Raw genomic sequence first — 26051 nt, forward strand, 5'->3', positions numbered from 1 at the left:
TACGTAACACAAGTAGCTCCACAGTCTACTGGACTCATCATAGCAAAGGCAGGCTCACAAATCACATGCCAGGAATCTGTAATAAGAATTATAATTCTGAGCTTTTAACTTTCTCACTTTGGCAAGCAGGAGATTTTCTGACAGAAAACCCATCTGCAGATTTCAAATGTTTCTCTTTAATGGACTGATCCTTGCCGCAGGATGTGGTGCTGGCATCTAGCCTAGACGCCTTTAAAAGGGGATTGGACAAGTTTCTGGAGGGAAAATCCATTACAGGATACAAGACATGATGTGTATGCGCAACCTCCTGATTTTAGAAATGGGTTATGTCAGAATGCCAGATGCAGGGGAGGGCACCAGGATGAGGTCTCTTGTTATCTGGTGTGCTCCCTGGGGCATTTGGTGGGCCGCTGTGAGATACAGGAAGCTGGACTAGATGGGCCTATGGCCTGATCCAGTGGGGCTGTTCTTATGTACTCAGATGTAAACTCCCCTGTATGTTCAGTAATGTACTTCTCACATACAGAAGTACAGAGGGATTACAGCCAAAGGCTGCATTCCTTTGCACGCTCACGTAGAATGTTGAGCTGAATTCAGCGGGATATATTTCTGGGTAATCATTACATTGCCAAGTCTGACTGAAGCTGTTCCCCTCCCCCCACTCCAGCATGATGTAGTTTTGGCAATGACTACAGGCCCTGGTAAAATCTCCAGGATTGCTCTCAAGAACCTTCTGGAAAATAATTCTGGTGACTGGAGACTCCAGGCCAGTCTTGGAGGTTTGGCAACCCTAACGAACATGCACGTAGGACTGCACTGTAAGGCTCCAATCCTACCCCAAGTCCCACTGAAGTCGGTTTATTCAGCCTGCTGCTGAGTCAAAAAGATCAAGCTACACCAGCAGTTCCCAGACTGAGGCCTTATTTTGGGTGAAAAATACATTCACAAAATATTAAGCCTATTATATTTACGTGTGGGTGTGTTTAATATTTTGTGAACATATTTTTCACACACACACGTGCACTATAAAAATACGTATATGTTTTAAGTATATACACTCACAAGTATATATACAATACATAATATACAAACGTATTAAGTATATGTGTCCATCCATATTGGCAACCTTCAGTCTCGAAAGACTATGGTATCGCGCTCTGAAAGGTGGTTCTGGAACAGCATCTAGTGTGGCTGAAAAGACCAATTCGGGAGTGACAATCCCTTCCACACTGGGAGCAAGTGCAGTCTGTCCCTGGTCTGTCTCCCTGGCTATGGGCCTTCCTTCTTTGCCTCTTTGCCTCAGACTGTTGGCCAGGTGTCTCTTCAAACTGGGAAAGGCCATGCTGCACAGCCTGCCTCCAAGCGGGCCGCTCAGAGGCCAGGGTTTCCCACTTGTTGATGTCCACTCCTAAGGCCTTCAGACCCCTCTTGCAGATGTCCTTGTATCGCAGCTGTGGTCTACCTGTAGGGTGCTTTCCTTGCATGAGTTCTCCATAGAGGAGATCCTTTGGGATCCAGCCATCATCCATTCTCACGACATGACCGAGCCAATGCAGGCGTCTCTGTTTCAGCAGTGCATACATGCTAGGGATTCCAGCACGTTCCAGGACTGTGTTGTTTGGAACTTTGTCCTGCCAGGTGATGCCGAGAATGCGTCGGAGGCAGCACATGTGGAAAGCGTTCAGTTTCCTCTCCTGTTGTGAGCAAAGAGTCCATGACTCGCTGCAGTACAGAAGTGTACTCAGGACGCAAGCTCTGTAGACCTGGATCTTGGTATGTTCTGTCAGCTTCTTGTTGGACCAGACTCTCTTTGTGTACATATATACATACTGGATCTGTATGTATGTACATATGTATGTACATATATGCACATATGTACATACAAGACCTGGATCTTGGTATGTTCCGTGAGCTTCTTGTTGGACCAGACTCTCTTTGTGTACATATATACATACTTACATATATAATACATATACGTATAATATATATATTATACTTACAAGATATACATATAATATATATAGACTTACAGTATGCCTGTGGGCCTGTGTGTGTGTGTGTATATAAACACATACATATACACAAGTTTAAGACATGTGTACATATATATGTGTGTGTACAAACATATCTTTTACATGTATCTATATATGTATCTTAATATAAATACGTATACCGCATATCTTTGTTATATGTATATATTTTTCACGTGTATCTATGTATGTATATATCTTTATCTACGCATATATGTCACATACACGTATGTTGCTGCGTGTTCTGTTTCTGGGGGGAGCGCAGAGTGCTCGCCCCTCCCCTCCTCCAGGAGTCCCAGAGCGCCCCCTCCTCTGCCTGGGGCAGGGCTGAAACAGGGGGGGATGAACCGGAAGCGCGGCCCTACGCGTCACTCTTCCCGCCTCCGAGGCTCTAGCGTCACCCTTCCAAAGCTCGCGAGACTTTGTCCTCTCGCGAGGCCTCGCGATATCTTGCGACCCGGCCTGTGCTGCTCCTCCTCTGCCCTCTTCGAAGGCAGGGCGGGAACAGGCAGGCTCTGCGCATGCGCAGGAGGCTCTGCCGGGAGAGACGGGGGCGGCACCGTCTCAGAGCGGCGGAAGTTCCTGCCTGCGGCGCGGGGGCGGGCGGGGGGCGGCGGTGCTGGCGCTTCCGGCGCTTCCGGCCCGGAACCTGGAAGTTGATTCGCTGCCCGTCCCCCGCACGCCTCTCCGGTGCTCCCCCCGAAATCGGAGCCCCGCCCCCTCCGTCGGTCGCTCGCTGTTGGAGGCGGGGCTATGGAGGCGGCGTTCTTCGGCGGGGAGCAATCGGGTACGTGCGCGGCGGGCGGGCTGCAGAAGGGGGGCGGCCTGGCTGCGGGGTTGGTTCTCGCGGGTGGCCTTTAGGGCGGCATGCGCAGCACAGCCTGTGGAACTCCCTGCCACCTGGTGTGCTGACGGCGCCTGGCCCGGGCGCTTGGGGTCCGGAGAGCTCAGTGTCGTTGGCCCGTGGAACTCCCTGCCACCACACGTGCTCGTGGTGCCTGACCTGGATGACTGTTGTCGTCTCAGGGCAGTGTCATTAACCTGTGGAACCCCTTGCTACAGGACGTGGTGATGGTGCCTGTCTTGAGTGCCTGTGCTCATGAGTGCTCAGTGTCATTAGCCTGTGGAACCCCTTGCCACAAGGATCCAATTGTACACCTGTGGGCTGGGCAGAAATGGGTTGCACAGCATAGTGTGGGGTTCAGAAGATGATTCTGTTGGTCATAGTTGTATCCTACTGAAACTGACTGAGTACCTGTGCTTGCTAGTCCAAGCTAGTCAGGCTTGTTTATTCCTGGGAACTTGCATTTGGATTTTTTGTTGGTTCCTCCCTTTCCTCTGTGCCCATCAACATATTTTTCTTTACAGCAGCACTCATCATTGAGGGCCCTGTCCTATCCAATTTTCCAGTGCTGGTGCATCCGTGGCAGTGGGGCATGCAGTGCATCCTGCGGTGGGGAGGCAGTCACAGAGTCCTCCTCAAGTTATGGGAACATTTGTTCCCTTACCTCCGAACTGCATTACGGCTACACCAGTGCTGAAAATTTGGATAGGATTGGTCCCAACTGATTCTTATTTTGCATTTGTATTTAGGTACAGCTACCTGAGTACAAAATATAGAAAATTTTTATCCGATGTGATATTTTGCATCTAAAATTTGGTGTACATCTCTTCTTAAAATGTTCAGAAGTTGTTATAAGAAAACGGCAGAGTTACTGCTTTAGTGCATTTTAAAGAGACGTATGCATGGCACTTGATGGAGCCTAGTGTTTTATATTCACACCCAAGTGTGGGTATTGGTACACCCAGCCATGGCCTTCTCCCTGTCCTGGGAGATTTGCCTGGCATCCAGTTTTAAGTTAGGATTATTTTGTCAGGCCTTTCATTAACAGATTATGCTTGTTTGCTGCCTTTCAACTGTTTAGGGATTTTCTTCTCCCATTTAACTGGTGTATATGAATACAGCACATAAGACATTTGTCTTTTGTTCTTCTCCAGCATATCTATTTAAAAGCTAAGCCCAGTGAATCACTCTACGTTTCAAAGGAATTTCATAGATCCAAGCATCCAGCATTGAATTCAGCCTCCTCTTCTCAGGGAGGGAGAGTTGATTCAATTTCATCTAGTTTCTTTCCAGGATCTCAATACAATTCTATTTGTTATCTGTGTTCTCCTAAACAAGTACCCATGTAGCGAACCATATTTCTCTTCCTAGGATTGTAGCTTTACCAGCTAGTTACCTTATTCTTGCGCCTCAGTGTTGATGTGACTGCCTTCAGAGATGCCATAATGTCTCCTTATTAGCCAAGTTCTCAGACACACAGTTCTGTGCAGTTTTCATTGTGTTTCTGGGCCATTAAGATTACACAGAAACATTTTTTTCTGAACAAGGTGTATTTTGTTCATCATAACTGAACCTAGGATCCTGGACTGATGGATTTGACCAAAGGGATTTGACGAATTTGATCCGTACAGACGAATTTGGCCAAATGGAAACTTAGATCTTGAATCTGTGGCAATGAGATGTGTAGGTGGTAATTACATTGCATCTTGGTTTGTCATGTTTAAATATCAGCATTGTTTGGAAAATTGTTTTTTTTCAAATTAGTTTCCATTCATTGAGTATTTTTACTCTTGTTTTGAAAGGAAGACATGATCATTTTTCATATGATGACCACTTTTGTTTTTGTGGCTCAGGAAAAACAAAGGATCTTGTGTACTAACTTGTAAAATGCCCCTTCCACACATTTCTTAAGAAGAAATTTCTTCCCTGCTTGCTGTCAAATGAATAGAATTTGACACATCTTCAAAATACTGAGTTTTTGCTAGCTGGCAGATGTCAAATACTTGAAACTTAAATCAACACCTTTTTATTAAGTCTTGTGTTGTGAGTTGCAAGTATGTGTACTTCAGTGAAAACTTACTTCTTGAGCACTGAAATAATTTTAGGCACACGGTTGATGTTTGCATTTTGTACTGCTTCTTGCAGTTCTGTTATGACCCAGGGCCAAAATTAAAGTAAATGGGAGGTGCTGCCTTTAATTCAGAAACTGGATGTCTAGTAGCAGTTTCCCTTCTGTTACCATTATTTCATATGTTCAGCAGTTTCTTGATGAAGTATGTTAAGGTTTTTTCTGATTTTCTTTAACTGTTGAAGATGATGGTGGAGCCACTCCAGTACAAGATGAGCGTGAGTTAGGATCAGATGCAGAAGCTAATGAAAATGAACAGCACTCTGGATCAGAAAATGGAAGCATAGGACAACATTCAGAGGTAATAGAGAAACAAATAAAAATGCACCACTGGAAACAAGTAGAGTTTTTTCTATTGCTTAGAGGTCCTAAGTTTGGAGACCACTGCTGTAGACCAACCCAAGTACTTTATCCAGTTAAGAAACTAAGCCAAACAGTATCAATAACATTATCAAGGAGAGGAACTAAACATTCCCAACAGTTCTGTGCAGACCCCTGAAACGTTTTTGTGTGTATCCTGTCATGTCATATCTCTTCAAACTAGTAATGGTGCTGAGGCTATAATCCTTACTTACTTGGTAGTAAACCCCATAGAGCAATGTTTCTCAAACTGTGGGTCGGGACGCACTAGGTGGGTTGCGAGCCAATTTCAGGTGGGTCCCCGTTCATTTCAATATTTTATTTTTAATATATTAGACTTGATGCTACCATGGTATGCGACTACATTTGGAGAAATGTTACAGACCTGTACTTTTAAATGTATATTCTTTTAACAATGATAGTTAATGGGGCTTACTCCTGGGTAAGTATGGGTAGGATTGGAACCTAGGATTGTACAAAATTTTCCTGCTTGATGATGTCACTTCCGGTCATGATGTCACTTCCATTGGGTCCTGACAGATTCTCTTTCTAAAAAGTGGGTCCCGGTGCTAAATGTGTGAGAACCACTGCCATAGAGTATAGTGAAACTCCTAGTCAACATGCATCATATTGCATGGTATTAGCAAGTTAAAAACATGGCTAAACAAAAGTATTGGAAGGCAGAAAAAGAATCGGTCTGAAGGAAGGTCACTAAGGGCCATCTTGGATTTTAGAACTAGAGTAGAATATACAGAGGAGAGACTGTTAAGATTTGTCTTGGGAATCATTTCATGCTTTCATATGTGATTTTTAGCAATGGAAATTCGTTCCTGTTGATGAATAAATTGAGAGGGCAGAGGTTGGTTGATTTACAGGATGAAGTGGATGATTTTGTATACTGGATGATGATGATGTTTAAGAGAATTCTGCCAATTGGTGTGAGGGTTTGAACCTGGATATTGTAATAAACTTTTTGCTTTGTACAGTACTACAAATTCAACTGATGTATATGGTATGGAGGAGCAAGGCTTAGGGCCCAATCTAGAGCAGTGCATGCCGGCTCACCCCCAGCACGCACTGTTGCAGATGTGCCGTAAGGCACGTTTGCAGGCATTACTGCTGGCTGAGCACCAGAATTGGCCCAGCGTGGACCCTTACTGGGACAGCGCTCTGAAGTACCTGGTGTGGCGGAGAGGTAATTCAGGGCATGGGGGGTGGGGTGGGGGTTTGGTTGGGGCCTTCGGGGCGGGCAGAGAGTGCAGGGAATGTGTGGTGGGGAGGGGGGCGGGACTGGCAGAGGTCAACTCTGCCAAATCCAGAGCCCTGTGTCAGGTTGCGTAACTTGACATGAAGCTTCTTGATTCTGCATCAGCTAAAGAGCTGCCATAGAGTTGAGTAGCCCCATTGTAGGACTACTTCTCTTGCTCGGGGAATGTCCCCTTTTCCTGAGGAGCTGCTAGCGGCTGACCAGTGCACACAGGATAGCACAACAGCTATTTTTGGCACTGTGGCAGCCCCGCACGCCAGGCAGCTCAGGATTGAACTACTTGATCCCAAGACTGTGATGGGCCACTAACTTGGTATAGCTACAGTGAAAAGAAAGGCAGCTGTTAGAATTTGCGTGTTGAAACACGTACAAGAGGCCAAACGTGTCATTCAGAAAAAATGAGAGAAGCACTTCAACATCTGTACTTTTAAAATCAGGAAGCCCTAGTTAATTTCAGCCCATTTCCCTGGTTAACATCTTTTTGGATTTATGTTTTGAACTAGTAGGCATGAGCTGGGATCCAAGATCTCCTTTAAACTTTGGGCTAGCCCAGTATTTTTATCAGCAGACCGATATGGTATATTGCCCTCAAGTCTTGAGATTTATGTCCATGTATGGGTGGGTGGACAGGACTGCTACTCAAGAAATGCAGTCCAAAGGCTTCTTGCGTGCACAGAACTAGTATGTGATTGTTTGGTGAAAGAGTGTGCGTTGCCCAAAATCTGGTCTCTAAAATGTTTGAGCTGTGCATTACAATAGCAGCTAAAATTTTGTTGGCATCTTCTAGGCATGTAACCGTGCATGGTGTAATTTTAAGTGAAACTGAAGATTGGTGCTCTTGCTTGTAACAGGCCTCATGTGAAATCCACTTGTTGAATACAGTTCTTGACACTTGTACAATTGTGAAAAAGAGAGTGTCTTACAAGTGTATGGGTAACTAAAGAAGCTCCTTATGGTTAGGGGAGCTGTGATGTTTATACAGAGCACTCTTATGCTTGCAAATATTTTCCAAATGACCTAATGTTTGGGGCAACTCCCCATGCTTCATTTGTTGGTTTTTAATGTGTTGCCTAAAAGATAACAGTGAAAAAGGGATTGGTGTGCTAAACAATTGTGTTTGTCATGTATCAGGTGTGGCATGGAAGACAATGCTGTGATACAGAGAGAAAAATTCTTATTTTTTGTGTAAAATTGTTTTGGATTGCAACACTAAACACGTTTTACATACAATTAATTCTTATTATCCTTTAGAGTCAGGTTCCTGGAAAACCTATTGGATACCAAATTAGCAGATACTGAATCATGGAATCTATAGGAAAAATGGTGTTAGGTTCCAAGGGTTTCACCATCTACTGTATGAACTTTATGAACCTGAATCTTAATTTGAAGTCTATGGGGCTAGGTGGTAGTGAGGGCTCATCAACATCGCCAACATATGATGCTTTCCCCTCCATGCTGGCTATCCCTCGACTCATTGAAGGTTGCTGGCCCAGCAATGAGACTTCAGAGTTCAGTTGTGTGGAGGGGAATGCTTCACCTGTCCTCTGCTTCAACCTGTCTCTTGGCTTCTTCTCTGCCCTCAGATGGCCTTCCAGAGACCTCTCATCATTGCCAGGGTTGTGAAGGTACTTCTGGAATCCCCAAGGTAGTGGGACAAGTCTGGAAGTGGACACAAATGTGTTGATTCTCCATGGGTCATATCAGTCCCTATGTGTAGAATTGACCCAATCCAGACAGCTTCCTAAAAAACGAAGAGTACAATTGGCTGGATGTGATTCCTGCAATCCCCTCCTCTGTTGGCCGTATACTATATAGACATTTCTTCCTTCCCCCTTCCCCCCGTATTGGATTGGTGCTGCCTTCTGCTTATGAAGAGACCACTGTCTCTTCTCCTTCTGCAACCTCCCTTGGCCCCACCTGCCTGCTCGTAGCTGTACCAAGATCCCCCACCCCAAGCGCACCGGCACAGTATTCACAGATAATGAGAACAGAGTCGCAGATAATGAGAAGTAGGTAGGAGTTATCTCCCTCTTGCAGATAAGCAAATTCACAGGTAACAAATTCACATATAAAGAGAAATGACTGTAGGTATTTTTCTGCAATTTTTATCTTTGACTTGTTTTTTTGTAACTTATTCATACCTATTTATTTATCTAGAATGAACTCAGTGATGGGGAAGGCGATAGACAGGCTAGAGAAAACCCTTTGACAGACTCTGAAAATGAAGATACCCCAAGGCAAAAACACAGTGATTCAGAAAATGAGGACGCCCCAAATCATAATGCTAGTGACTCAGAAAATGAGGGGGTTCAGAGAGGTAAAGACAGTGACTCTGATGACGACGACGACCGCCCAGTTCACCATGCCAGTGACTCTGACAACGAGGATGCTGTAAATAATCAAGCCAGTGATTCTGAAAATGAGGAGCCTCCTAAAGGCCATGCTAGTGATTCTGAAAGTGAGGAACCCCAGAAACGCTTGGCTAGTGACTCTGAAAATGAGGGATCACAGAAAGGTCATACAAGTGACTTGGAGAATGAGGAGGAACAAAAACCTCCAGCCAGTGACTCGGAGAATGAAGAGCAACAAAAAACTCAGGATAGTGATTCGGAGAATGAAACGGCCCCCAAACCTCTTGCCAGTGACTCTGAAAATGAGGGGCCAAAGGGTCAACCCAGTGACTCTGAACCAGAGGATGTTTCCACAAACCAACCAAAAACACAGCTGGAGGATAGTGATAGAGAAACTAAGAAAGAGGAGGAAACAGAGAATGTTGCTCAACTTACAGACAGCGAACAACCAGGGAAAAGGCTTCATGGCTCTGAAAGTGAAGAAGAAACTCCCGAAAAACGGAAAATAGCAGACAGCGATGAGGAAGAAGAAAAAGAAGAGGAAAAATCCACAAAGAGGAAAGCTGCAGTCCTCTCTGATAGTGAAGAAGAAGAAAAAACACGTAAGGAATTGCTAATTTAGGCCTGATTCGCAGTGCACATGCTTCATCTGATTATTCAGAAGTTGATGAGTTGTAGTTGAATTTATGAACTGATATCATAGTTGAATGCCCTAGCCTGCCCTCTGGGGCTACTTGAATCTCTGCCAGCTATATTGTTGGTGGACGTCCAAGCAACCCTTAGTAAGGTTGCCTGGCCCAGGAGGGAGGGTAGGATATGGCAGAGGAAACCTATGCTTATTGAGCTCCCTCCCATGCCTCATCTGCCCCGTTTCACCCTCCCCCTCCAAAGTGCCCTCACATCACCCTCCCCCTGCCCTTGTGCTGGTTGGCACAAACTCCCCAGCAGCCAGGTGTTTGGATCCAAAACTTGTGGACTGGCACAAGCCATCCTGCCAGTGCTGCTTGCTCCTGAGTCTTCATTTAGTGCTTTTGTTGGGGAATAGCAACACTGAGTAGTATCCATCAGTAGAGGGAGCATTTAATTCTTTTGAAGTAGTATTGTATCTGGTCCCTTTAATGGTCACTGTAAAGTGCGTGTCCTTTGATTTCTTGTGTGTGTGTGTGTGTGTGTGTAGCTTCCTTTTTGCTAACCTTTGTTGTACTACAGATGTGTGTTTCCTAGTCTCTGTTTTTCGTTATTGTTTTTATTATACCTGCATGCGCTCAGGGGCAGCCGCTTAGGGCTCCTGGTCTTTCAGTGTTGAGAACCTTCATGTGATTAAGTGTTCGCATGAGCTTACATCAGACTGTAAGTAAATTTCCATTCAATCTTAATCTTTGGCCTAAGTTTTTTGTTTGTTTGTTTTGTTTTTTGTGGCTTGATTTGCAAGCATCCTGGTAGAAGAGCAATTCTTTTGGCTGATAACCTTTTGCCTTGTTCTAACAGCTTTACGGTGCTTTTACGATGACTTGTGCTAGCGTAGCAACCAGTGCGCTGGCGGAACATTAGAATAAGAGTGGACAGTCCATTATTTATTAATCTCTTAATCTGTGTTGGCAGCTGTGAAAAAGGGCCGCATCATCTCGGATGGCGAAGAATCAGATAGTGATGCTGCCTCAGAGAAATATGAGAAGCAAAAGAAACCCATTGCCTCAGACAGTGAAGATCAAAATGATGATGACAGGGCTGATGCTGGGAAGAAGAAAGAAGAGAAGGATCTTTTTGGGAGCGATAGCGAGTCAGGAAATGAGCAGGAGTAAGTTTCTTTCAAGTGAGAAAGCCACAAGGTTGGAATATGAAATCCTGATGAGTAGGTGGACCACAGGCATTGCTGTGGGAAACTTGAGTTGAGTGGCAGCCCTGGCCGCGGCACCAAAATGGCAACCGCTGCATCCAGTGGCATCACTGGGGCCACTCAAGGTCTCCTCGGGGGAAGCCCCACAGTGGGGCTTCTCTAGTCTGCGCCGATTATTTTGCCATCACAGACTTGAGATCCCCAAGGATAGGATATGGATACAGTGGAGAAGGGCTCTGCTGGTCTCACCCCCCCTCCCGCCCCAGTTCCTCCCCCTGCCCCAGAATACCTTCCCCCCTGCCCAAGCTCTTCCCTTGCTCTGGTGGTGTCTGGTGCTGGGCCCAGCACTCCCTGCACAGATGGTGCCGTAAACATGTTTTACAGCCTAGTAAGAATGCACGGTGCTGGAGCTCAGCACCTGGGGCTAAGCTATGGTAGGATTGGGCCCTAACTGAATAGAAGAGGGGATTGCTGGTGTTTTAATTTTGGACTTGTTAGGGCTTGGTGAACAAATGCAAATCCTGCCAGTAAAAGCCATTTTTCTGTGTGATGTTGTGTATCCCTAATAAGAATTAATGCAAAATATATGCGTGATCTCTTTTTTCAGAAACCTCATCGCAGATATATTTGGAGAATCTGGAGATGAGGAAGAGGAAGAGTTTACAGTAAGTATGTTGGGAATTGTTTTTCCTTGTCTTTCCCAATCTTTCCACCTGTTTGAGGCTTCTATAAATCAAAAGTGCTCCTAGTTTTGTATTATGATTTTAAAATTGCATTACTTTGTCAGCCTTGTTGTATGTCAGGAAAAAGATGGATCTCTTTAACAGATTGGAAAGTGGTGGGCCAGCTTAAAGACTAACATAAGTCTTGTGAAATATTTCAAACTCTGTGTTTGCTATGCTTTGATGGAGCTTTACTTAGAAAAATCTTCAATAAATAGATGCACTGAATTGTATTGTTTTTAATCCAAGGGCTTTAACCAGGAAGATTTGGAAGAAGAGAAAGCAGAAAGGAAAGGAGCAGCCGAGGAGTCAGATTCTGATGACAATATCAAAAGAGGAAAGCAGTGAGTCTTTATTGTGATGATTACAAGAAACTGATTTTGCTTTGTGTCACTACATTTTGTACAATAGTTGTCAAGGTTGTTGCCCTATTCTTTCTCTTTCAGTTTGGGTGCAGTTCTTTTTGTGAAACTGTAGATTACAGTTCTAAATAGCTATAAAATTTAGAGCAGTGTTTCTCAAACTGTGGGTTGGGACCCACCAGGTGGGTCATGTGCCAATTTCAGGTGGGTCCCCATTCATTTGAATGTGTATTTTATTTTTTAAATATTAGACTTGATGCTAGCATGGTACGTGACTGCATTTGGGGAAATGATACGGATCAGTACTTTTAACAGGCTACTACGTATATGCAGTTATAGTCAATGGGGCTTAGTCAAATAGTTATAGTCAATGGGGCTTACTCCTGGGTAAGTGTGGATAGGATTGCAGCCTTTGGTTGTCGGGAATTTTTTTTGACAGATCAGGATCTGGTTAGTAGGATTCTCCTTTATTTTAAATAAATTTTTAAACTTATTGTAAACTTTTAATTTACTTACTTAATTGATTTGATTTTTGTCATATGGGAGGGGGCTAAAAATTTTCATACTTGATGTCACTTCCTGCCATGACATCACTTCCAGGTTAGACATCACTTCCAGGGGATCCGGACAGATTGTCTTTCTAAAAAGTGGATCCTAGCGCTAAAAGTTTGAGAACCACTGCTTTACAGCATATAAAGCACCTGTGTTGCCTTATGCTAATTAGTTAAAGCTAATCTGACACACAGATACACATTCATCAGGTTACAAAGTGGCTGCTCTTGTCTAACCCTATCGAAACCTTCTTCATTTCAGTATGGACTTTATGTCAGATTTTGATATGATGTTACAACGGAAAAAGAGCATGAGTGGCAAGCGCCGGCGCAACCGTGATGGTGGGACATTCATTAGCGACGCTGATGATGTAGTCAGTGCTATGATTGTTAAGATGAATGAAGCAGCAGAGGTGCGTTTTGTGTGTGTGTGTGTGTCCAAGACTCATACAACTTCAGTTCACTCAGAGTAATTGTTTTCAGCACTAGGCTGTGGAAAGCAGTTAAGTTTGCAAGGAAAACACTGAGCAAAATAAGCTGAAAGTTTTCACTGTCCAAACACTCCAGGGTTTAGGTGCAAACTAGTTAAAAAGGGTTCCCAAACCACTTTTTATTTATAAAGCAGTATAGGACTTGCCGTGATGGCCCTGCCCCTTATATTGTCCAAATTCCACGGGAACAGCAGCAAGGGTAGATGAAAGCACTGGCAGTCCAGAAGCCAACTGCATTATTCAGTGCATATGTAGTCCATGTAAAAGCAGGGATGGCCTTTCAGTGGTGACCATGAAGGCTGATACACCTCTTGGGGAGAGGCCGCAAGGTGATAGGGATTCTCAAGCACTGAAGAGGAAATAGCCGACTGATAGAATACCAAAATACAGTGAAAGAATGGAATGGGAGGGGGGTTCAGTACCTAGGCTGTTCTCAGAGCAAGAGCTGACTGACCAAATTGCTTCAGTCTGGCAGGAATGAAGAGATAGCAGGGTGGCCATGGTGGGTAAGGGCAGCAGATGGAGCAAACAACTGGCAGAACTTGAGAGTAGACTCTCCTAGGAGATGCATCTGGAAGGCAATATAATTGTGTGCACAGTTGCTGCACTGTGTCTCTACAGCAAAGCAGGAATAAAATACATTAATGTGATACTAATTTTATAAAAAAACTTGTACTGCAAGAAAAAAACCAGAATGGCACCGCTTTTCAGATTTTGTGCCTATATGATAAAATTAGAGCTAGTGCCATAGTCATGAAGTAGTCTGGTTAAAGAAGTTGTTTAGATTGTGCTTTGCAATTGGATAAACATACTGTTTTCAAGACTTCTGAATAACATGCAGATAAGCTCTAAGATGTAACTTAAGTCTGTTGCACCAGTAACGCATGGGTTTGATTTGTGTTAAACACTTTTGGTGTAACAGGCCAAAAATGCCACTGGAATTTACAAAAATGTGATGCCACCCGCGTCACTGTTTTTTTGTTTCTAGAACTGTTCTGATGAATGAAGAACAGCAAATTTGTTTTGTAAGTCTTCTGAATTGAGATTTTTGAGGCTTCCTCTTGCTGCTTATTTATAATTAAATCTCTGGCTTCCAACAGGAGGACCGACAGTTGAATACTCAGAAGAAACCAGCACTTAAAAAGCTAACATTGCTTCCAACTGTAGTTATGCACCTTAAAAAGTAAGTATTAGTGCTTCAGTTGTGCACGTACAGTGCATGCCAACTGCCTCCCTGGAACAGGGGTTTACTAATGTTCCAACTGTCTCTTGTGGGTTAGGGGGAAGTGGAGGATGTTATCTGTTACCTATTCTTACCCTTAACATAGTCACCCAAGTAGTATATAAGCACTTGCTAACAGATCAAATTTGGAGCAGATGCCTATTCTTTTGCAGGCAGTGATTAGTTGTACATTACACTGAAAGTTGCAAAATTTGCCTTGGCAGCAGAGAAAATTCAAGCCCAGCATATAAAGTATTATGGGGGGTGTCTTGCGTTCTGGACCATCTTATTGATATTCTTGTGTGACCATTTTATCTGAGGTGCCCATGTGTTTATTTGTATAGAAGTAGTTTTGAGTTTTAAATACTCTGTTAAATCCTTGTAAGGTTTGAAAAGGATTGGTTTTGTGTGTGTTGAAAAGGATTGATTTTGTGTGTGTTTAAAGGTGTTTAAGAAACCTTTATTGGCATATTTAAAATCCGAGCAGTATAAAATAAAGGATTGGATGAAGGGATACATGAATCAGACAGTTCACCTCCAACCGTGACCAACCAGGCCTTGCTGCCATGTATCAACCATTTGAGACCATCATAGAAATACGTCTCTTAATTATCATATTTATATATTTGGCCACCATCCCAGAAAGCTCTTCATTTACGCCATCAAGCGTGTATACAATTTTATTCATTTACCCCACGTTATTCATTTACCTCACTAAGCATGTATACAGTTTTATTCTCTACGGCCATACTACCCTGAAAGCACCCGATCTCGTCTGATCTCGGAAACTAAGCAGGGTCAGGCTTGGTTAGTACTTGGGTTAAATATATTTGTGTTGCTGTTTGAGATATGTTCAAGTTTGGAATTTCTGGTATTCATGTTTCTTTGTATATTGGTATGGTGTTCACTTTTTTTTCTGTGCCTAAGGAGATTTTTTATTTTACTTGCATTCCAGTGCTATGCATATTTATTAAGAAGTTCAGTGGAACTTACATCTAAGTAAACATGCATAGAAGTACTGCATTGTTTTGGAGTGGAGTTGCCACTGAATTTCACCTAAAGTTCAAATTCACCCAAATTCAAGATGAATTTGGAAGAATTTTAAGAGACGTAAATGAGTTTTGATGAGACCAGTACTTCTGTATTGAGTTTCTCATATGCCTAGTTTAGAGCAAGTGTCCCAAATTGCCAATCTGTTCAAACAGTAAGCACATATGGTCCTAGAGCACACTGTGCAGGTTAAAACCCAGGGATCCAAAAGGTCTATGTGCACAGACTCTCCAGGGTATCGTGTGATGCTACATAAGTCTGCCCTTAGAAGGGGAAATCAGGAACTCCTTTGGGTGTGGATGGAGATTACTTAAGTCATTTTCAAGATGCAATCTCAGCCTGAATTTCACCTTTTTAAAATTTATATTTTAAACTGTTGTTGGAATGGTAATAAGGGAGCAGCATTCAAGAGATGGATGAGTTGACGAAAGACATTCTTCTCCTCTGGTTCTGATGGTTTTCACTCCACGTTTCCAGGCAGGACTTGAAAGAAACTTTCATTGACAGTGGTGTGATGTCAGCCATCAAAGAGTGGCTTTCTCCATTACCAGATCGAAGTCTTCCAGCACTGAAAATTCGAGAGGAGCTTCTGAAGATTCTGCAAGAGGTTAGCATCCTCTACTTGTTAGAGGCAGTACAGCTTATACAGCAAACTGAGTGTGTGGATTCCTCTGAGAGAGTATAGAGGAGTACGCTCACAGGAATATAGCACATGTGAATGGAGCTGCTGTATAGCATCCAGACGTGTTTTCATTCTGAACAAGGAGTTTATATCCCTCTGGTATTAAAAACACTCTCTGGATACCAATATAAAAACAAAGGTTTTCTTAGAAATGTAAGGGTTCTGCTGTTTACCTGAGCGACCTGTCCCTTTGCCCAGCTATTAAGAACCCTTTCATTGTATTTAAATCTACTTTGCTCAAAGTTTTAGTCTAGAAAGTGTAAACAACTTCTGTTTGTATTTCCCCCTCCCCCCCCGGCAGTTGCCTAGTGTGAGCCAAGAGACCTTAAAACACAGTGGGATTGGACGAGCAGTGATGTATCTCTATAAACACCCTAAGGAGTCACGGCCCAACAAGGACATGGCAGGAAAACTAATTAGTAAGTAAACCTTGATTTTCATGTGATGCGCGGTAGAATTGTGTCCTACTGGAGCATTTACAATTGGCATTAGCATTTATTCCCATAAGGTATGTGATGCAAGAATTTACAACCTTGTACGTTACTATTTCAGTTGATTATGTATGTTGAAGGTTGCACACAAAAAATAAATGCTTGTATATCTCTTAGTATACCCTTATCTTTTTTCATTATGATGGAGCTAAGGGGAATAGGCCAGAACAAAAGTTATGGTTATGCAAAGATAAGTACAGTGCTTTTATGCATGAGTTGGATTTGATAGCAACAAGATCTGAATTGTTCCAATGCCAGATGGTATATTTCAAAAATGCAGCTATTCCATTATTGGTGATCTTTAAATTCACATCTCCTCCACAGTTTACATTTTAAACGGTAAATTGAAATTATAGAGTGAATAAAACTCCACAAGTGGTTTGTTAATATTAATGTATTTAAGAAATCAAAAAAACATTTGCTTATTTATGTTTTCATGAATTTGATGGGTGCTGAACTGCAGATATTTTAAAAATTACACATCAGCAGGAAGCACCTAGCTTTTCAAGACAAAAAAAGAAAAAAGTCTTACCAGATCAAGCCTCTTTGTACTGTACTATGAGGGGGGCTGCCTTCTGGAGCACTTGTCGAGCTCAGTGTTCATGAGATTGGGACCATTCTGGTAGCCTTGCATTTCCCTTCACCTGACCTTCAACACAAGCCAAGGCACACTTGCTTACTTGCGAGTAAACGCAACTGTGTCGCTTAGTTTCACTTTCCATAAGGCTCAGTACATTTGTCAGCTTCGAGGGAGGGACTTCCTTCTCGGCAGTTTTTGGGGGGCTACGTTCATTGGATTGGGACCATTCTGGTGGTGTTAGATTCCCCTCGGCCTCCCCTTCGCAATGGACCAAGGCACGGTCGTCTATTCATGAATAGACACACAGGATGACTCGGTTTCACTTTCCATAGGGCTGAATACATTTTGCTCTGCTAGCAGCTTGTTATCCGTTGTGACCCACCGACAATCAGGTCATGACCCATCAAGTGGGTCACAACCCATAGTTTGAGAAACCGTGGCCTAGATGAACATCCTGCTTTAAGTGTTCGAGTTATTTTGTATTCTTGCATAAAATTGGTTCCTTTTTCAATTTTATTGTTTGCGTTCTTTGTCATTCTTTTGGCAACTACCTGGTTCTTTAAATAAATGAATCATAAAGACTAGAAACATTTTTTACAATGAAATCCAAGATTCTTGCAAGTGTTTGACTTGCACAGAAGCAATTGGAGCGGCATGTGACAACATTCCCACCCCACCCCTAGCACCTCACTTTAAGTGAACTCTTAAGAACATAAGAAGAGCCCCACTGGATCAGGCCAAAGGCCCATCTAGTTCAGCTTCCTGTATCTCATAGTGGCCCACCAAATGCTTCAGGGAACACACTAGATAACAGACACAACCTGCGTCCTGGTGATCTCCCCTGCATCTGGCAATCAGAGCAGCCTACCTGTACCTTGCACATACCTTACATATGACTTGTAACCCATAATGAACATTTCTTCCTGAAATCTGTCATGGTTTTTGAGACAAGTTGCTTGTTGGGCAATAAGAGCTCCTTGCAGTTGCATTGTGTGTGTTTTGGTGCTATTTGTCCTTTTTTCTAATTTTTCTTTGAATTTTGTAAAAACAGATGAATGGTCTCGGCCTATTTTTGGTTTAACGTCAAACTACAAAGGGATGACTAGAGAAGAAAGAGAACAGAGGGATTTGGAACAGATGCCGCAGAGAAGACGGTTGAGCAGGTAAGAGTCTGTGTGTACCATACCTTTCAAATTTCTACTCACAGAGTTGACCATTGCTGTTCTTGTTACTGCTGGCTTATAGTCTAACAGCCCAATCCTGAGCTCCCGTGACACGCAGCTTTGGTGGCACCAAAAACAGCTGCCGCTGCATCCTGCACACCTTGGGCTACCGCAGGCGGCACCTCAGGAGAAGGGGACTTTCCCAGGTTAGAGAAGTAACCCTGCAATGGGGCTACTCAATTCATTGCCGACCAAAAGGAAGAGCAATGATGTAGGGCGCCGAGCCCCACACGAATGCACAGGATCCAATGGAGTGGAGCTCCACCAGTCCTGCCTGCCTCCCTCCCTGCTCCCTCCCCCCACATGCCTCCCGCTGGCCCTCTCCCCACCTCCCTCTCACGCCTCCTTCCTGCCCTCTGTCCGCCTCCCCCCGGAACACCTCTTCCCCGCCTTCCCTCCGCCTCTGCTTTCCTTACCGTGGCTCGACGTTCTGTGCGACCATCAAGCAGCGGAGGCCGGGTGCCCAGCTAGCACGGGTGCTCACCCGGCTTTAGGCCTCGTATACATGCCTTACGGCGCGTTTGCAACAGTGCACACGGGGTAAGCCGGTGCGTCAAGCCCAAGATTGGGCTCTAAGCCAGTTATCATTCATACCCTGGCTTGCACATTAGTTGGCAAAGAGTCTTATTTTATCACAGTCCTATTTATTTTCATCAACTTGTTTTTCCCCCCATGTATCATTTCCTCCTCTTTTCTATATTTTGCAACAATTCTTATTCTATAGGGTTGCTATATTTGCCTCCTTTATTCTGAGGTGTGTGGGTGCAGCTACAAAAAATATTATAAATGTCACTCATATGCTTTGGATTTGTCAGTGAGAGAGTGCAATAATGATCAGCATTGTCCTGCAGCACAAAGCTTATTTCTTCTGTTTTGCAGCTCTGGTGGTCAAACACCTCGCAGGGACCTGGAAAAGGTGTTGACAGGAGAGGAAAAGTAAGTATGTCCTTTTTAAGGTACCATGTTGATGCCTCTTGATTCTGTGGTTTGTGATGGAAAGAAATTTGGATCTTTGTTTTTAACATGTTGGGGGAGATGAGTAGGAAATATTTTGAGACACTTGGTGCTCAATCCAAACTGTGCCCTAGGCCAGTGTAAGGGACTTGTGCTGGCCTCCAGGTGTTGCAAAAGTGCCATAAGGCACTTCTGTGACAACTCGGGAGCAGGCCATGCTGGTGGAAGGACACGCACCAGCCTGCTCCTGCCAGATCCAACCCCAGACCCTGTAAGTAAGCACTGGCCTGGGAAAGCTGGCAGGGGGGTTGGGGAGGACAGGAGGAGGATGTTTCAGGGGTGGTCCAGGGAGGGGGAGGGCAGGCAGCTGGCAAATTGGTAGGAGGACCAGGCCCAGGAGAGGGGAGGTGCCAGGATCCAGTTCTTAGGCTGGATCTTAATTCCCCTCCAGAGTGGCCCAGCCTTACACCAGGCTGCTCAAATTTGCATCACAACTTTAGGTGGTGCAGATCAGAGTAGCCTCATAGGGACAGCTGCCTCGTGACAAAGGATAAGGGTAATGAATACCCCTTACTCCAAGTTGAGCTACATTCTGGCCCAGCCCTGCTCTGGATGCAACACAGGACAGCCGGCCTTCTTGCTCCAGGACATGACAGGATTGAGCTGTTAGATGTTGAGCAATCTTTTGTAGCAATATCTTTGTCTTATTTTCTCAGAGCTCTTAGGCCTGGTGATCCAGGATTTTGTGCTCGTGCAAGAGTACCCATGCCGTCCAACAAGGATTATGTCGTCAGACCAAAGTGGAATGTGGAAATGGAGACTTCCAGGGTAAGTGACTTAAGGGAAGAAATGTATTCTTCAACACTGAGTCCAGAGCAGTTCTAGTTAGGTAATCATGAAAATCTGAAAGCCTCTTCTCCCTGTTATTCTTGAGGAGGCATTATTCTACTGTTTCCATCTATATATTACATGGCACTATCTTGCCCAAAGGCACAGTCTGAAAACCCAGCCAAAATAATTGCCAAAGTATTGTTGGGAAAGGTTGAATATTGGTCATGGTTGCAACAAGGATCAGCAATTTTATGTTGATGCTCGGATTATGAGTGACTTTGGAGATCAGCTTCAAGAACATATTTTTCATGATATAACTCTTTATCCTTTATAGTATTTTTTTTATCCCCTTAGTTTCCCTGATAGTCTTGAGTTTATGAAGCTTAATAGGTCTCTTTCTTCTTCTCTTCTACCCAGTTCATTATTATACTACTATTGCTCTAGATGAGGTACTTCCATACTCTAATTCACATTTTTTATTTGTTAAAGCCAGGTAAGGGGAGGCACCACCCTTAAATGTACTGCAGTTTTCTATTCTTATCAGTTGTCTTTTTTTCATTAACTGGGATGTTGTTTCTAGCCCGGAACTGTTAAGAAAGGTATTAATCGGTTGGAAAAACACAAGAGGCGGTTTGCTGAACAGAAGCGACTCAGCAAAGTGCATCGGGCTGTCAAGTTCAGCATTGAAGGCAACAGGATGCCCTTATAGTCTTGTAACTCTGCATGCCCTGGGCTTGAGAGGTATCCTCAAAGGAGGTGTGGCCAATGCTTGTGCTTTAGCTGTTGGCAAGTGTGCACATTCAGACAGAGCAGCATGTCTCCACTAACTATCACCTAGGAAATTCTCTCCTCTTAGAGCTTTGACCCACAAAGGAAGTAAGAAAGAAACACTAGCAGGCAATTTACAGTTTCCTTGACTTGATTATCATTGTTGAAGGATAAACCCAAAAAGGTCAACCCACATGGTCAACAATTATCACACAAAGTTCAATGAGTGGATATCCAGCAATTGTTGAAATGGTGCCAAATCCTGGTATTTCAAGTCTTCATCAGGGTTATTAAGAATTTTAAATACAGTTGTTTGGTAAGTGACGAGCTTGCCTTCTCAGAATCCAGGTGTCTTGCAGTAGGTAACTAGCCCCATACATAGTTTTGTAGTTGAGCACGATTCCTCTGTGGATAAGAACAGTTTTAAATACAAATCTGTGGTTGAGGAATTAAAATCTTGTCTCTTTTAAGCTCCTTATGGTATAATAATGGCCAACCTGAGGTATTTTATAACCTAACACTGCCGTTTTCTGGCAGACTCCTATCCAGGTATTGCGCCAAAGCAAAGATCGTTGTCTGACTTCTGGAGAACCTGTTGGTCAATGTAGGCAATACTGAGCTATCTGAACTCGGTGATCCAACTTGGCATGAAGCAGCTTCATATTTCTATAGGTCAGATGACCATCTGTAATATTCGCTAAATGGGCTTGGGCAAGCCACTGTCCTTGTCCTAACCTACTTAATAGAGATGGTGTGAGGGTCAAATAAAAGCATCTTTAATGAATTCCTTATGTGGAATGTGAAGCAACACTGACTTCTGAAAAATGAGGCTTTTTAGCTGACATTCATAATGGCCTTTCAGTAAATGGAGACTGTTAATTTCTAGGAAAGGCAGTCCTTTCAGAAATGTGCTAGTTGAAACTAGTTTTGTTGAACTAAATTTGAATGTTGAATTAAATTTGAACATTAAGATGATACTGGTTTTGGGAATAGAAGGTCTCTCTTCAAATACCCAGACATGAGGGTATTTGTTGTTATGCGGATGATTCTGTGTTCAGTCCCTGACATCTCTATGCACATCTGGGAAAGATCTGTGCCTGAAATCCTGGAGATGCAATGCTGGTTGATGTTGTAGATGGAAGAGAGTTAGGTGGACCATTAGTCTCACGAATACAGGGCCGCCTCATATGTACTTACTCTGTAGGGCAGTTGTTACGATACCTGAGATAAGAATTTAAAGTACTTTGAATACTGCGATTTGGGTATAAGGCTAAGCTTTTCAGTTACAAAAAGCTTGGAAAGATAAAATGTTGAGACATTGGGAGTTTGTGGTATAATGAGAGAAACTTGTAGTCCTAGCTGAGTAAGGTTGAGTTTGTATTGCATTCAGTGCTTAAATTCCAAATCAGAAGGTGCTGGGGCTTAAGCCTCCCTAGAAGTCTTGTGACCCTGACATGGAAACCTTTCTCATTCATCGCAGATGTGCTAAGAAACTGGTTATGGGTATTAAATAGTGAGGGAAAAGAACTCCATGTGGCTCAAAGGAACTTGTTTGGTTTCTTATTGCTTCATGTATTCCCATAGTTTTAAAAACCGTTTTTTAAACTCCGTTTGTAATTGTTCTTTTTTAATTGCAAGAGTGAATGCAACAGTACCCCTCCCAACACACACTGAATTGCAACCCTGCTCTATTGCACCTCACCTAAACAGAAGCGTCTTGCTGTGAATGATCTTCTGGAATGGGCCACATGCATTCCATTCTTCTTCTCATGCATGCCCCTATTTGGGATGTAGCTTTTCCAGGAAGTGCTCGGCCTAACTGTTAGTTCTGCTGTTTTGTCCTGTTTTTGTGCAGAGTCTTTGTCACATCTCTTTCTGGAAATATTCATTTGCCTCCTAATCTGTTTTAGGCTTGCAATGGAAGTTAATTTGAGCAATTGAGAACTGTGCAAGGATGTGTTCCTCCCCCCCCCCCCCCCGTTTACATAGAACAAGGTTTTTGAAGAAGTAGTTCCATGTTAAGGATATTGCACGTGATGAGTACTCAAAATACGATAGGTTGAGTCCAGAGCTGTGCAAATGGGAGTCCACTTGCACAACAGAGTTTTGCAACCTTCAGTCCCACAGCATTCCCCTGTACCTCCCAAAAACTCCTCCTGAGAATTGGGGTAGTGAAGGGGGTGGCATATGGGGGTGAATGTACGAGAAGGGGAGAATTGCCAGAAATTGGTGCTCCACTTGCAGAAGGTCTCTGCTAAGTTTTCAGCAATTTTCCCTCCCTCCCCCTTTCAGAAAGTATCCTGACTCTTTAAGAGAAACTTTTGGGAGCAGCAGAGAACTGCTGTGGTGGGGAGAGAGCAAGCAAGCCCTGTTGAATGACCAACTTCCTCTTGTACAAGTTTGGATGCAGTTCATTGTTTTGTAATCCTAGAAGTTCCATTCTGCCCCCCCCTCCATAGCACAATCATTGCTTTTGCATATTTTGTTGTGTGAAAATATGGTTATTTGCATGAGTGTCACAGACTCTTGTTGGCTGTGATGTGAATTGCAGCTTGTGTGTTTATACATGTGCATATAAAGCCCACACTATTGTGCCCATTTTTCATTATTAATGCTCTTGTGTTCAGTGCTTGAAAGGGGTAAAGGGAGAAAGCAGTATGGCTGTTGGGGATCACTGCTAGGAGCATGTTGAGCAGTAGATACAGACCAGGAGCCTTGTCTGGGACTTTGGACAACTGTTGCCACTTGAGGTGGACAGTCCTGGGCTTAGATGAACAAATGCTCTGGTTTGGTATAAGACAATGAAATATGTTGTGTCCCCAACCCCCTTTCCTAATTATGTGTGAATTTGTATATTGCATTGTAGCAGAGAGTTTGCTAACATGCAATTTAGGCATATGTTCATTTATTCCCAAATAAGCCCGATGTCTTGTACATAACCAGTATTTCTGTGCACTTCCCAACTGCAGGGACCAGTGGAATTGGTATGTTAGCCCACATTTCATGAGAAATAGGTGTGATGGAGTACTTTGTCTCCTCCACCAACAATATAAAATGTATAGTTTACAAAACTAGTATGAGACTGTTCATTCCATATTGCAAGAACTCTTGCATTCTTTATTGTTCCAGCATGTAGGTAGTAAAATGGTCATATTTTCCTGATAGAAAAGCTCTCATTTTGTGTGTTTGTAAGAAGTGCATATGCGCTTTGTAGTGTTCATTTGAAAATATGCTGTTGGGATTCTTCTGTGTCTTGACCAGCTATATTAAAGGATAGCAGCTGCTAGAAGAGTTTTATATGCATGTTTTGTCTGTTAAAAAAAAAAAAATAAATTGGGAACTTCTGTTTTTTTTCTAATAATAATTCTTTTATTTCAAGTTCCAGGCAAGCTCTAAGAAGGGGGTCAGTCGACTGGACAAACAAATGCGGAAGTTCACAGACATCAGGAAAAAAAGTAGAACGTCCCATGCTGTGAAAATCAGCATTGAAGGCAATAAAATGCCTTTGTGACCCTTCCCAGCATCATCTTTGAATTCTGCTGTAAGAAGTGTACCTACAGACTCTCTGAAGATGTCTACATTTTTTTAAAACAGACTTTGGGTTTTTTAAAATGTATCTTCCAATTGTTGATTCAGCTGGTAGTAATATATGTTGATGGAGGGTTATGAACCCTGGGACCTTGTTCATTATGATTGTATTTAACCTTGATCGGGTGTGTCCTTTGTACAGAAGAAATCTTGTATTGCTCAGACCTCAGACATTAAAATCTTTCTGATGTGTGGGGGCCGTGTAGTGCCTTGATGGGCTTGAATGTGTATTTAGAAGATTCAGAACAACGTGCTGCATACTGAAAACAGGGAGGATGTGTGGCTACATTTTATACACACACATCCATTGTGTGTTCATATGTACAGATTACTTGCTAGTAACAACACTTTTCAAAGTCTTTTGCTTTTTTGGGGTATTGTTGGAGGTAAATATTCTCTGCTGCCTTCGGAATCTGCTTCATGCCATGTTGCAGTGCATTACATTGCAGCAAAAGTTGAATGTACATACATTTTGTGGCACATAAGTAACTGTGCACATGTGTTGATTTTAGTTGACCTTACACACATCTAACCTTCTCTGGGTTGCATCCTATTTTTTTTGTCCTGTGGTTCAAAATAAGCATCCGATAGAATCCTCAGTATAGTGAAACCATGAATACTGGCTCATGAAGACTGCAATAGTATAGATACACTTGGATGATACTTGAAGTCATATGAAATCCCTCCTTATAAATGGAATAAAAAAAAACAGACACCTGGTCAATTGTTGGATTGGCTATAGTATGCTGGCAACCTATTACAAATGTAAGCAGGTTGTGGAAACTCTCTTGTGTTGTGGGACTGTCTGTTCCAGTTTCCAAACAATGCCATGTGTGTTTTGTGGTCTTGTGGGCAGAGATTTGTGTTAGTTTCTAGAATTTCTATTGAAAAATTCTTTCTTGATTTCAGAAGTTTTCCGCAGGGTGTCTTATGCACAGAAAGTTCAGCATTTGTGAGAGATTAATGAAACCCTCTACAAAGAAGAGAATTATTAGAAATGAAAGGGGCTGAAATTCTAATTGGTCTTTTAGAGTAATGATAGTTCTCTAGGCTCCTTTGAAAAATGGCTACCTTCTCAATTTATTTAAAACAAAAAGCCCTGAGTAGCTTAAGCACTAGTTAGATTCCACAGTATGATAGACTGTTATATCTAGGCTGCTAATAATCAAAAGGGAGTTCTCTGTTAAGTCCCTGCAGTGTCAGGCTAATTGTATTTCGCATTCTGGTATATTTGTGTTGGCATCCTTCAGTCTCGGAAGACTATGGTGTCACACTCTGAATGGTGGTTCTGGAACAGAGTGTCCTCTGGAACAGAGTGTCCTCTGCGTGAAGCCTGGGTAAAGTACGTATGGAGGATAGGCTGTTACCCATGCAGCAAATCCCCCCTCTCCACGTCGCTGAAATGGTCCAATGGAAAGGCAGAGGCCAATACGGTTGGTTCCAGCGGCGTCGCAGGAGTTGCCAGAAACATGGTTGACTGTTCAGCCATGAACTGCATCAGGGACTCCGGCTCCGGATTTTGCCTCGAGGTTGACTCCTGAAGCCTTTTCCATAACTGGATGTAGCCACAAGGCAGTGGAGGTTTGGGATCAGAGTTTTCCTTCTCTCAGATGAGCTGCCTTCCCAGGCTGACGAGTCCTATCTACCCGGTGGCTGTTTAGTCGCCTCTTACGACAAGTACAGCCAAACTGAGGGCCTATTCTTATCCCCAGCCCCCAG

The 26051-nt window shown here is 43.2% G+C and overlaps 1 protein-coding gene across 3 annotated transcripts; it reads left to right on the plus strand.

Moving 5' to 3' along the window:
• Positions 1–2657: 2657 nt before the first annotated feature.
• Positions 2658–24524, plus strand: IWS1 (interacts with SUPT6H, CTD assembly factor 1). 3 transcript variants are annotated; one of them, XM_066621713.1, is made up of 15 exons: positions 2658–2817; positions 5188–5303; positions 8787–9582; positions 10583–10778; positions 11425–11482; positions 11789–11883; positions 12715–12865; positions 14044–14126; positions 15693–15822; positions 16199–16316; positions 18020–18131; positions 19071–19127; positions 19862–19973; positions 20557–20732; positions 24124–24212. In XM_066621713.1, exons 1-14 carry the CDS (start codon positions 2784–2786, stop codon positions 20683–20685), a joined length of 2187 nt encoding a protein of 728 aa, XP_066477810.1. In that variant the 5' UTR covers positions 2658–2783; the 3' UTR covers positions 20686–20732; positions 24124–24212. The 3 variants fall into 3 exon arrangements, with proteins under 3 accessions (XP_066477810.1, XP_066477809.1, XP_066477808.1); XM_066621712.1 differs by having other exon boundaries at positions 20557–20717; XM_066621711.1 differs by lacking the exon at positions 20557–20732 and having other exon boundaries at positions 24124–24524.
• Positions 24525–26051: the final 1527 nt, after the last annotated feature.

This window comes from Tiliqua scincoides, chromosome 3 (assembly GCF_035046505.1).
Source record: "Tiliqua scincoides isolate rTilSci1 chromosome 3, rTilSci1.hap2, whole genome shotgun sequence".
In the NCBI taxonomy this organism is placed as follows: domain Eukaryota; kingdom Metazoa; phylum Chordata; class Lepidosauria; order Squamata; family Scincidae; genus Tiliqua; species Tiliqua scincoides.